Source organism: Colossoma macropomum, unplaced genomic scaffold (genome assembly GCF_904425465.1).
Source record: "Colossoma macropomum unplaced genomic scaffold, Colossoma_macropomum, whole genome shotgun sequence".
NCBI classification, from domain to species: Eukaryota; Metazoa; Chordata; class Actinopteri; order Characiformes; family Serrasalmidae; genus Colossoma; species Colossoma macropomum.
In genome coordinates, this window is record NW_023494807.1 from 17,442,433 (window position 1) to 17,456,326 (window position 13,894).

Below are 13,894 nucleotides of genomic sequence, written 5' to 3' on the forward strand. Positions count from 1 at the left end.
ATCTTCCTTTAAGTTAACCCCTTAATTGGCCAAAGCCCACCAGCAGGCCCAAAGTTTTATTACACACTTCTATAACCTACGAATAGCTCAACCAGTTTGCATTGAAATCCCTGTAGTTACTAAATAAGAAGCCTTAGTATGTAATAAGCCTAAGATTTTAGGCGGTAAAGTACCTTTATTGTCATTATACTTGCACAGAACAAGGAAATTCTTTTCTCCACATATCCCATCTTAGAAAGCTGGGCTGAGAGCAAGTGCTGGAGCATCACTTTACTAGTAGCCATAAGCAAAAAAGAAAAGAAATAACCATATTGAAATATATAACTACAGGTGCCAGGTTTAGTATATTAACTTAGCCTTCTAATACAGTTGAGGTGCTAATTTAAATCCGTTTGAGAAGAGTCATGTTAAAAAATTCACATTTAAATTCAAAGTTCAGTTTTGGTTTACAGTTGTATGCTGTAGTATTTTCACATTACCAATATGGTAAGTTTATTATGGTAAGTTTAGGGCTGTTGTGCCTATTTAGTAAATCATGACAGCTGCTTTTTCACACCAAAACAGAGTTTGAGACAGTATAAAACATTAGTAAATCTGCCTCATGTGTAAATTTGACGTGGATATATGCACCGGACATTTATTAGAGTACTTGGGTTCTCTCACTGTATACAGGATTAACTGTAGATCACTGTTTTGTTGTTAGATTTGCCTTCCTCATGCTCAGCTGTGTTTACTATAAGTGAATCATTATAGACGCTTCAGTGACACTCAGACAATGTGTGTGTGTGTGTGTTTGTATTGTGTACGTAACCGCTATAGTGCCTAATTGCTTGTTATTGAACATTCATTGTTTCTTTTTACTTGCATACAGTTGCTAATTGTTTCTTGAGTATAATGTGAATTGAGACGTTTATATTGGATTTAATCATAATCCTGTCATGTTGTATTGCATTCTCTTTTATGAAGCAGTGACACTGAGCCTGTTATTGTGGCACAGATTATTGTAATATGTTTTATTAGAAGCCTCAGACATTTTTATGACCACACTGAATGAAAATGCATATAAGTAATTGAGTTTGCACATACAGTGAATCAACATGAACGTTTCATGTCCCTTTTTTAGGGGATGTGGATGTGTGTGTTTTGCGTTTCCTTCTTCGTTCGTGGGATTGTCAGTTTGTCATTGACACTGGTGACATAAATCTGTCAGTAAATCTGTCAAGGTTCAAAGACAGGCTGAAAACGACACTCAGCTGAAGCAATCAGGTGCTCTAGAGTGTTCTGCATATGTTTTCTACTATTCTAATATTGCTTAAATATTTAATCTATTTATCAAACTTACTGTATAATTAAATGGTTAAGACTCAGCATCATTCAAAAGGTGGTCGTTTACAGTGGTGGTGATAGGAACCAGATTTCTAAAGCGTTTAATGCCTCTTAAAGCCCCCTCACAGAATATTATTACATGAACTGGTTACTAATACACTGCTGGATTTCTGAGGCATTGTTTTATGGTAGTTTTGAGAAGGTTAACCCACCTATATTGCCTGACCCTCAGCCAATGATATTTCATTTGATAAATTATAAATAAATGACATAATATATAGAATTTAAAACTAAAATAGTCTACAGTGCAAAACATTTTATCGCACACAATCTGGAAATTAGATATTCAAAACTTGAAATGGTTAATATACAGTGCTCCTGAGAGCCTTGAGGCTAAAGCTTTATCATTAGCTACAGATCAGTAGGACTGGACCCGAATATTCTACTGTTTGGATAGGATTCGACTATTTGGATTCGACTATTTGGATCGACTATTTGGATATGATTCGATTATTTGGATAAGATTCGACTATTAGGATGGGATTAAACTATTTGGATATGATTCGACTATTTGGATGGGAATTGACAATTTGGGTTTGACTTTTTGGATTTGACTATTTGAATGTTACTATTTGGATAGGCTTCAACTATTTGGATTAACCTTTTTGGACAGGAATTGACTATTTGGATAAGATTGGCCTAAAACATACATTTTAAAACCAATTCATGATAGAGAGATACATGCAGGGCACTGCAAGGCAAAACAGTCTCCAAAGAAAAGTTATCAGCATCTTACTATCATCATTACATATAAAGCTTAGAAGATGTGTTGGTTCACAGGTGGTTTTGTGGAGTAGATTAAATGGCTGTGTTTGCATTCTAGACATTATGTCCCAGTATCACCTGGTTCCTATCACAACCACTATAAGGAAAATCTGAGTCAGCAAGCTTTTCTACAATGAACCATTTCACATTGATCCACACTGAATGACTTGAAAACTAGTGGAAGAAAACTAAAGTATAGAGCTCCAGCAGCATAGCAGAGGAAACTTGATGCTGTCATTAATTGTGGTTTATAGTGGTCATGCTTGATTATTAATGTGCACTCAGGCCAGTTTATCAGAAACTCTTACATTTGTAGCTCTACCTTGCTGGAGGACATTTAGAGACAGTAGCCCATCTGTTGCTACACAGTTTATGTTAATTATCATGTACACTTGGTTGGATACTTTTGGGTGGTGGACGACTCTAACCTAACAGTTATACTGATCTGTGTAAAAACCCCAGAAACACTGCTGTGCCTGATACACTCTTTATTAGAAACACCTACCTTTCCACGTTTCTCCCACTTTGGGTCTCGAGTCTTTCCGAGTCAAAGTCCGAGTCAGTGGTGTTCGAGTTGCAAGTGTTTCTCGATTTTGTTGAGTCAGTCCTTAAGTCATCAAATTTGTGACTCGAGTCTGACTCGAGTCCAAGTCAGTCGAGTCCACACCTCTGCCTCTATTGCTCTGTCTCTCCTTCTGCCTTTCTCTTTCTCTCCCTCTCTCTCTCTCCTTTTTTCTCTCCATCCATCCATCCCTTTTCCCTTCCATACAAACACACCCTATTAGGAGAATCTCAGAGGAAATGGAGAGAGTTAATGAATTCCAGGCACTGTTCACTGAAGGGAGAGATGTGGTGGTGTTGGTGGGGGGTATGAAGTCTCGGATGGGCAAATGCATTATTATGCACATGAAGGTTTCTTCCTCTTCCTGTGGGAAAAACCCTGGAGAGATCCTATATGTGCTCTTCTGTCTGCTGCCATATGCACACACTGCATCCCTCTGGATGAAACTAAATGCTGTTAACGTGAGCCCAGCAGACCACCTATAGCCTGAAATGGCACAGAGAGTTTACCACTGAGTACTGCTGAGTCATTAACCCACCTTCACTGCCTGACCCTCAGCAACTGCTATTTCATTTAATATATTATGTAATTTATTTACAATTTATACAATTATAAACATAAAAAATAGTGCTGAATATTTCAGTGCACACAGTGAATTCAAAACGTAAAGTGGGTATATATCCTGAAGACATTAAAAACGTAAAAAAAGGTTTATGTATAGTGTTCTTTAGAGCTTTAATCATTAGCTACAAATCAGTATGGCTGGACCTGAATATTCGACTGTTTGGATAGGATTTGACTATTTGGACAGGTTTCGACTATTTGGATTCGACTATTTGGACAGTTTAGACTACTTGGATTTGACTATTTGGATAGGATTCGACTATTTAGATTTGACTGTTTAGATTCGACTATTTGGTTTTGACTGTTTGGATAGGATTTGACTATGTGGATTTAACTATTTGAATAGGTTTTGACTATTTGGATCTGACTATTTGGATTCAACAATTTGGAAAGGATTAGACTATTTGGATAGGATTCGACTATTTGGTTAGGTTTTGACTATTCAGATTCAACTATTTGGATCGGATTGGACTATTTGGATAGGTTTCGACTATTTGGATTCAACTGTTTGGGTCAGATTGGACTACTTGGATTTGACTATTTCGATAGGATTTGAGTATTTGGATTTAACTATTTGGATCGGATTGGACTATTTGGATTTAATTATTTGGATAGGATTCGACTATTTGGATTCAGCTGTTTGGATCGGATTGGACTATTTGGATAGGTTTCAACTATTTGGATTCAACTGTTTGGTAGGATTCGACTATTTGGATAGGTTTTGACTATTTGGATTCAACTATTTGGATCGGATTGGACTATTTGGATTTGACTATTTGGGTAGGATTTGACTGTGTGGATTTGACTATTTGGGCAGGATTTGACTATTTGAATAGGATTTGACTATTTGGATAGGTATTCAGTTTTTAATTTGGGAATTCAGATATTCATTTTCTTTTATTTTTTTGGCTGAATGTAGGATATCAATAAAGGCAAACTGCAAAATACTGTAAGGTTTGGGGTTTTGGGGAGAAACTTGGACGATTCGAGGTTATGGTCCATAACGCAGCTTTCTTTTTAATTTACTGAAAACAGTACCAAACATGACCAGAAGAAACACAGCCCTCCATTGCTAACAGCTAAAAACACAACCCTCTGCTCTACTCCAGAAAACCCACCACTGTATTCAGACTCTTCAACATAAAAGTCCTTGCATGAATGAACCTAAAACAGCCCAACATAAACATTTCTTCTCTATAACAAATCAAACTACTTACAACATGGTGTGGTGATGCCACAAAACATTTTGTAAACACATTCTTGTACTATATTTATAACATTTTAATTGCACTGTTAAAATGCAGATATATATATATATATATACCATCTCATCAGGTGCCTGGCATCCTGCTCACTGACAGCAGTGAACATCAGCAGCGCACATATTTTAGCATGTATATTTTTGTCTGGACTAAATGTTTCAACAAACAGTCTTACAAAGTGCAGCTTTAACTATTGCTATGACTGCTGTATTGATCACAGGCTAAAGGTAGAGCCTCCAAATAAAACTGTGATAATTCCTGTTTACGCTGGTAACCAACACTTCTTCTAAACTCATCCCACACATTCAAGATCAAGAGGGTGAATTCATTTTGCTTTGATGACGAAACCTCCTAGGTCGAGTCAGTGCAGATGAGATGCATCATCAGTGCAGATGAGATACAGTGTGTGAGCCGTGCTGTAATGAAGCTGTTTTGGAGAGGCCCACTGGTTGTCCTCTCGCAGATTAAAGCTGTATATTACAGCATGTCCGCCGCTCTTTAAAGCGAGGGCAGTGGCGTGTTTGATAGGAGTCAATGGCAGTGGAACGCTGGCCGCTCCAGATAAGACGCGGTAAACAGGCCGGATTGGAGCGGATAGCAGGCCGAGCGCTGAGCTGCCGGATGATGTTTATGCAGCTTATCGGCCGCTGGGCACGCGAGAGCATTTGAGTCAGTGAGGCTGAGAACATACTGCATATAACCCTATCACTGTAGAGCAGAGAGAGAGAAGGAGAGAGAGAAAGAGAGTGAGAGAAAAAGAGGGAGGGGAAGAGACAGGGGGAGAAAACGGGGATGGAGAGAGAAAGATGGGAGAGAGAGGGAAGAAAGACACAAGAAGAAAAGGATAAAGATGTAGGGATATAGATGGTAGTGAGAGAGGAAAAAGGGAGATAGAGAAGAGTGGAAAAGAACGATGGAAAGAGAGTGAAGTGAGAGAAAAGAAAAGAGAGAGGGAAAGCCGAAAAAATAGAAAGGAAGATGAAAAGAGAAAGAGTTGAGGAAATCAAATCAAAAGGATAGACTCTTAAACTCTTACTCAGCTCTCTTTTTATGTCTCTCTCTCTCTCACTTTCCCTCCCTCCCTCTATGTCTCCCTCTCTCTCTCTGTTTCTTGGTGTTGTTTGTATGGTGTAGTACATTAGTGCTGTAATTAGTGAATGGACAGAAAGAGCCAAACTGAGTAACACACACACACAAACACACACACACATACACACACACACACTGCACTCATATGTGCTCAGTGTGGAGTGGGACAGTCTTGACTATCTCACTTATTTGGTGAATAAAAGTGTGTGTGTTCCCGTGAGGACTCTCTGCTTCTTCTATTTTCGAGCCTAAGTGCTCACTTTCCATCTATTATTCAGCCCTTTTCACTCCACTGTTTTCATATCTCGGCCCTTCGTCCATCTCTCTCTCTCTCTTTCTCTCTTTCTCTCTCTCTCTCTCTCTCTCTCTCTGACCTTTCTGACCTCTACAAGCTTTTTAAAAATCCCTGCACTTTTATATCAGCTACCATCAGTCTCTTTTCAAGCGTTCCCTGAAAAACCTCTTCCAAGTGGTAGTTCAGACAAAGTTTACACAGTCAGTGATGTTACCCAATCAGCAGTGACGTGTATATAAACCATGCCATATTAAAAAGGCAGTGTGCACAATGGATTCTAATAAAGTCCTCAACAAATGCAGGAGTGACATTTTGCTCTCCAAATCTTGTCCCGCCCATTTGAAATCAAAACATGAACGGCTTCGCTGCCAGTTCCCAATTATGTTAGTGGTTAATCTGACATGTTAGGCCTTCATTTGAAGCAAGTCCTAACCAATGGGAGAGCTCACTTGGCTGTATCCAACTAGATACCACAGGGAACTCCTGATTGTATAAAATTCAAAGAGTACTAAGTCCTAAAAGGCCCTGAAGGTTCCCCAATGGTAAAAACAGTCAAAAGTACATTGCATAGCTAAGAACAGTAGAGGCAGCTTCCTTGGAGAATCCCCTTTTCCATACTTTGGGCAAGGATTTGAGGTAAATGTGTGATGATATATAATTGGTGTTATCCTCATAACAGCAGGGCAAGACAGAAGCAAACTACCATAGCTGTTTGTTACCTTGACTACATTTGAGGTAATAAGGGGAAGCTAATGTAAATTAGATTTTAGGCTGAATCATCGCTTTAAAGTTTCACAGCTTTGAAATATTTGCTGAATGCACACAAAGCTCAATGAGACGGACAGTGTGGAGGTTTCTGCTAATGATGTCGGCGTCTGTGTAAGGGCAGTGGGTGCTCCTCTGTCTCCTCGTGAGGAGTTTTAGGCAGCATGGGATGGCAGCATCCGTAATTAATCTTGCCTTGGGAATTAGGCGGTTGTCAGTGCATGTCGGCCACAGATGCATTTTAAAAAGGGCAGATTTAATGGTGTCTTGTTTGAGCTGGACAGCAGGAAAAAGGCTCTCCGCTACGGGACTTAATCAGAAAACTGACCTACCAGCATTCCTCCACAGGGTGCAGAGATATCAGATTCACAACAAAAATCTTACAAAGGATCTTAAGAGAAACACTGAGAAGATCATGAGAATGATTTTAAATGAACAAAAGTGAAAGTTAAAGGACAGAGTATAAGTTACCCTGGTTAACCTAGCTAAAGGAGATTTTGTCTCCTGTTTTGTTGTTGTTTGGGCCAAGCGTTGACGCCATCATTGAGACATTGTGAGCAGCTATCCATGGCTATGATGGCCAACACTCTCTCCATCATCGTTCTAGCCAACATGCTAACATGCTTTGCTGACATAACAGAATTGGCAGTTAGTGTTCTCCTCAAAGCATGGTGAGCTGTCTGATGATGTTGCATTAGCAGCAGTTTAAAAGGTTTCAGAGGAAGCTCATGCTGGTCTTCACGTTCCCAGCTTGGTGGCATCATCACACATATTAAAAGTATTATTTTGACTATTGAGTATTACCTATATACAATACTGTAGAGATTTAGGCACCTGAAAAAAATTGTTTTTAGAAAACTATTTAATTGGTCAGTAAGCGTTTATTTACTCAGAAAAACACTAATATTACAATAAATAAATAAAAATGCAAAAATAAGCTATTTTATGTATGTCAATGTATCAGTTTGACCATTTCCAAACTTCTCCTTGAGGAAGACCAGTGTTTGTACAGTGCAGTCAGTGTTAAAAAGTTTAAGAATTGGAAAAAAAAGAAATTGGAAACAAAGAAAAAAGTTATGACAATAAAGAAATATCTTAAATTCTACACTTTTTTTTTTTTAATTTTTACCCGATTTTTCTCCCCAATTTAGTCGTCTCCAATTCCACCCGCTAGTTAGGACTCCCCCAATCACACGGTACTACCAACGATAGGAGGGTGACGGCTAACACAAGCTTCCTCCGAGACCTGTGAAGCCAACCACCGCTTCTTTTCGAACTGCTGCTCACTGGACAGCCGAACGCGCTCGGAGGAAAGCGTCAACCGCCAGACCTGTTACGTCAGCTAACAGACGCCTGCGCTGACTAGCATCGCGCTGAGTGATGGGGGGAGAAGGAGGGGCCATCCTACCCACCCAGAGAGAGCGAGGCCAGTTGTGCTCTCCTGGACTCCCGGCTACGGATGGCTGTAGCATCACCAGGGATCGAACTTGCGATCTCCTGATGATAGGGCCAACGCTTAGACGGTTGCGCCACTCGGGAGCCCCTACACTTTTTTTATAACCTTCTTCCTAAAATAGTTGGGACACTGTGCAAAATGTAAATCAAAACAGAATTCATTAATTAAACCCTATATTTTATCGAAAGTAATACAAAGATACATGTTTAAACATATAATGTTTAAACTGAGAAAGTTTATTGTTTTTTGAAAAATATATGCCTATTTAAAATTTGATATCAGCAACACATTTCAAAAAAGTTGGGACGGTGCAACAAAAGACCGAAGTTGTGTAATCCTAAAAAAACACCTGATGAAACATTTCACAACTAATCGGGTGAATTGGCAGGTCAGTATCATGATTGAGTATAAAAGACCATTCCAGAAAGGCTGAATCTTTCAAGAGTAAAGATGAAAAACTGTGCGTACAACAATTCAAGAATAAGAATTCTTTAAAATAGCACAGAATTTGGGGATTTAAACATCTACAGAACATGATGGCTCCAGGAACACTTCTGAAAACCATTGTCTGTGAACACAGTTTATCACTGCATCCACAAATGCAAGTTAAAACTCTACCATGCAAAGAAAAATCCATATATAAACAGGATCCAGAAACACCACCGCCTTCTCTGAGCCCGAGCTCATTTAAGATGGACTGAGATGAAGTGGAAATTTGTCCTGTGGCTCAATTAATCAGAATTTGAAACTCTTCTTGGGAATCATGGATGCCGCATCCTCCAGGCTAAAGGGGAGAGGGACCATCCGGCTTGTTGTCAGCGCACAATTTAAAAGTCATCTGTGATGGTATGGGGGTGCATTAATGCACATGGCATGGGTGACTTGCACATCTGTGAAGGCACCAAATAATGCTGAATGATATATTCAGGTTTTGGAGCAACATATGCTGCCATCCAGACAACGTCTTTTTTTAGGGAAGGCCAAACCACATTCAGTATGCATTACAACAGCATGGCTCTGTAGTAAAAGGGTCCAGGTGCTAAACTGGCTAGACCTGTCACCCAGTGAAAACATTTGGTGCATTGTGAAATTAAAAATACAACAAAGGAGACCCTGAACTGTTGACCAGCTAAAATCCTATATAATAGGAAAATATTTTGCTTCGAAAATTACAGCAGTCAGTCTAAGTTCCCAAATGCTTACAGAGTGTTGTTAAAAGTAGATGTAATGCAACACAGTGGTAAACATGCGCCCGTCCCTTTCAAACTTTTTTGAAATATGTTGCTGACATCATATTCAAAATGGGCAAGTATTTTTCAAAAAACAAAACAATTTCTCAGTTTCAACATCTATTATGTTCTCTTTGTACTATTTTCAGTTAAATACTGAGTTTAAATGCTTTGCACATCATTGCAGTCTGTTTTATGTACATTTTGCACAGTGTTTCAACTTTTTTTGAAAACAAGGTTTAAGCTCACTATTCAGACTGAAGCAAATTTGTGAAATCGACCGTGTGAAGGCCTTTATTCAAAACGGTCCGATTTTTCTTTCCACTGAAACACGTGTTCAGATAACTCTCAGGTAGATCTGATGTACTGATCAGAAGCTTTGGCACAAATTTATGTCCATGCCAGTTTCACGCTGTCATTAAAGGGGTTCATTCAAAGTTTATGAACGCAAATACCAAGAGATTCTGCAAAATTGAAGGATTTTATGTTGACACCATCACCAAAAGAAATTCCTTGTACATCTGGTCAATGGCAAGTAAAGATTCTGGTTTTTCAGCAGTGGTCTCAGATTTTTGGGCCCCACTGTAGTTAAAATCCAAGAGCTGATTTGGCTAAACAGTTCTTTATTATGATAAATCAAGTGTGCTGCTGATGGAATGTAACATCTGACTTCTGCAAAGTACTGTATATTTAAAACTGCAGATTATATTCAGAACTAGTGCTAATGCTACTATGTTTTTGCACGTACCCACTTTCTCTCAGAGTGCGCCATTCTTGTAGGTATCTGGCAGCCAAAGCCGCATTATTCTCCTAACAATATTTTCAGTTCCTCTGTTTCAGAGAGCTCATCAAAGGCAGGGATTTCTTCTTTGAATTTAACAATGTAGTTGTCGGGAATATCCCTGAGTCTCTGACAATAAAGGACAAAGAAGCAAATAATCTCTCTCTCTCTCTCTCTCTCTCTCTCTCTCTCTCTCTCTCTCTCTCTCTCTCTCTCTCTCTCTCTCTCTCTCTCTCTCTCTGCAGAATGACACATGGAGTGAGCTGTACTCGTTTGCTGTGTTTAAGGCGATGAGTCACATGTTGTGTATAGGCTATGGGCGGCAGGCTCCGGAGAGCCTGTCCGATATTTGGCTGACCATGCTCAGCATGATCGTGGGAGCCACCTGCTACGCTGTCTTCATCGGCCACGCCACCGCCCTCATCCAATCACTGGACTCCTCTCGCCGCCAATACCAGGAGAAGGTAGAAGAATCGTCCAATCACATGTTAGAATGATCCATGTGTTTGAAATGAGGTGAAATGGCTGTCCAGTCACTTGGTAGCTTGGCAAAAAAACAAAAAACAATCTTATGTCACCTCAGTCCAAATGTAGATGATCAGCCAAGACATGTTTGATGTGCAAAATTTGCTTATTTAGTTTTGCACTGGAACTACGATGTGGCTAACAAGTATTGGAAGATCATAGCCATGAATTAGCATCATGCAAACTAGGTGCCTACATTCAGATCTCACATGACAGCTACTACTGTTTTTAACTGTGGAATGTACTTTTGTCCAAATTAAATATAAAGTAGTGGATTAATGCAGTTTGTACAGTATTAACTGGTTGCTATAAGCTTCCATTACTTGTAAGCTACATTAGCCTCATAGCTCTAAAACTAAAGAACCAAATTTTAGACACCAAACAATACTTGGCTGCTTGATTACATTTGCTCAAGTAAGATTTTTGGTCAAATCATTGCTTTAAAATATCCAGCCTTGTGTCAAAATGATCTATGGCCATGATGGACCAACGAGGTCTGCCCAGACACATTCCAGGATGTGAATCTGTAGATGCAAACCAAAAGCAACGAACCTATCCTACCATCTGTTAGAATCATTTGTGGCAATGGAAACATGAAGGAGCCGCCCAGTCGGGTTCTTCTCAGTGCTGCTTCAGAAGCCAACAGCCAATGATGCTTTAGAATGATACATAGAGCTTTTCAGCTACACAAGACAAAGATGTATTGGCTGCAGGAGCACAATGTAACTCCAGTAACAGCAGGAATTGCTTTCTTATTGTTTGTGAGAAAGGTTCACTGGCCCTGAGAGTCCATTTAAAGCCCTACAAAAGCCTTCTCCAAAGGCCTTGACATGGTTTTATTTGCCATAGTCTGTTACATAACTTGCCCTGCGATGGACTGGCGACCTGTCCAGGATGTTTCCTGCCTTCTGCCCAATAAGCGCTGGGATAGGCTCCAGCACCCCCCCCCACGACCCAGAAGGATAAGCAGTTTAGAAAATGTGTTTGTGTGTGTGTGTGTGTGTGTGTGTCTGTGTGTGTGTGTGTGTTATGTAACTTTTACCAGTGATTTCTATGAGTCCCAAAACATAGATAATTCTTGAATTAATGGTAAGTTAGAAATGTGTGTGTAGAGTGCAAATCAACCATGTAGTGCTCTCTAGCTCCATTTGACTGTAATGTTCTCCAGTGTTTTTGAAATTTGCTAACAAAACACTATAATAATAGAAATTGTGACTAAATTCTTTGGTAATAACTTCAAATTGGTGTAGTTAAAAGGGGTATTCCCTTTTGAAGCCAAATCCCATTGATTTGGCTGCAAAATATTCTACATAATTCTGTCATTAAGATGTAAACAAAGTTATTCAGAGCAGTTTGATGTGAAATGTTCTGTCCCAGAGAAACTGACCGAGTCTCTAAAACAGTGGTCAGCAACCCTACATCTGGGGATCTACTTTCCTGCAGAATTTAGATCCAACCTGCCATTCCAACCTTTTTGGAATTGTGTACATAAAATGACTCTCTGTATAGTCATCACGACCCCTGGTTCTTATCACCACCGCTGTAAAGAAATCTGAGTCTGTAAGTTTCTCTACAGTGAGCCATTTCATATCAAACCACTTAGAATGACTTTATTCACATCTCAACCATTGAATCATGCTGAATTTTTTCAAAAATCTGTGGAATTCTCCTTCATTGTGAGGTGCTAACCAGAAGCCAATTTAGTGCATATGCAAACTTTTTTATTTGCATAAATATTGCACCAGAATCTCACAATATGACCTCTGCTACAACGCAATTCTAAAAAGCAACCAACAGGAATACAGAATGTCAACTACAACTGAATAGTCCTGATAGATGACCCAAGCAGAATGTGGTCATTTTCTTGCTTCATATGCCCACTCTCCCACGTTTTTCATATACAGTTGTATGCAAAACATACAACTGGCAAGAGACTATAGTACACTACAGGAGGTGTAGGGGCGATATGGCTTGTGTCCTTTTTTTGCACCATAAATATGAGTTTTTGCACTGAGAGAACTTGCACAAAGGCCGAACTGTGATGAGGGATAAGTGAGAATAAACCACAGACACAATAATAGTTTGATTTGTCTATTAATCAAAACAACCATTAGTTGCAGCCCCAGTCTTCCACCACAGAATTTGACCAAGATTTAATTGGCATCATCTCATACAGCATGACACACCACTTATTAGACCACTGTTATCTCAGAATTTACATCAGGCTTTACCCAATAAAAACAGGACTAAAAACAGAGCACATAAAACAAAACCCTCCAGAGATTACTCTTGCTTTCAAATAACATAGCTGTTTCATCACCACACTATCAGACTGTCTGGAACTTGGTACATTCATTACGCTTTATTTCCTCCCTCATATCAGTAGAGCTTCATTTTCAGTCAATTAATTCAATGTCAGTTTTCCATTTAAGCTCATGCAGCACTGTAGCTGGTGGGTGAATTGAGGACAATGCGCAGGAGCTGATTGTTGTTGCTGTGGTCGGGGAATAGCAGTCCTTGAGAGGACACTGGAGACATCTCAGCCCTTTTTTAACACTGCACAGGCTAGCGTGCAAGTCCCATAAGACTAATGTGGCTCTCTCTCTCTGTTACTCCATGGAACATTAATAGACTTGAGACTGACACATCAATCTGTCCAGTTACTGCAGTGGCAAAGATTAAACTAAGTATAATATCAAGACATACTCAATCATATCTGCCACAAAATGGTACAGTTTGCTGCAGCTTGCAGTAATAGCTCCACTTCAGAGGGCAGTAAACATTCTTAACGAGAAAGAAATCAAATTTATGCAGTTTTTCTCTAACCCTGAACATTGTCAAGACATGTTTGATGTCTGAAGTTAGCTACGAGGCTAATGCAGCTAACAAGTAATGGAAGCCTAAACATTTAGCATTGTGCAAACTGCACACACTTGCCTCAAACTGTGTCTAGTTGTCTAACTAACTTGAATATACTTGATTATGTTGTTTTTGACACTGTGTGGTATACATTATCATTAAAATGCTCAAAGTATGGACAAACTTAAGGCTTTAACATGACTGTTATAACTGTTTTAAGCAATGCTACATTCTTTTACATTATTTGCTAGCTGCATTAGCCTCCAGTGAAAATGAAGATATCAAACATATCTTGG

The 13,894-nt window shown here is 39.3% G+C and overlaps 1 protein-coding gene across 1 annotated transcript in view; it reads left to right on the forward strand.

Moving 5' to 3' along the window:
* LOC118797005 (potassium/sodium hyperpolarization-activated cyclic nucleotide-gated channel 2-like) overlaps window positions 1-13,894 on the forward strand; it is a 79,809-nt gene that overhangs the window by 28,650 nt on the left and 37,265 nt on the right. Inside the window, exon 4 of the mRNA XM_036556207.1 lies at window positions 10,460-10,678. Coding sequence (XP_036412100.1) covers window positions 10,460-10,678 — 219 coding nt within the window. The remainder of the gene's footprint in view (window positions 1-10,459; window positions 10,679-13,894) is intronic.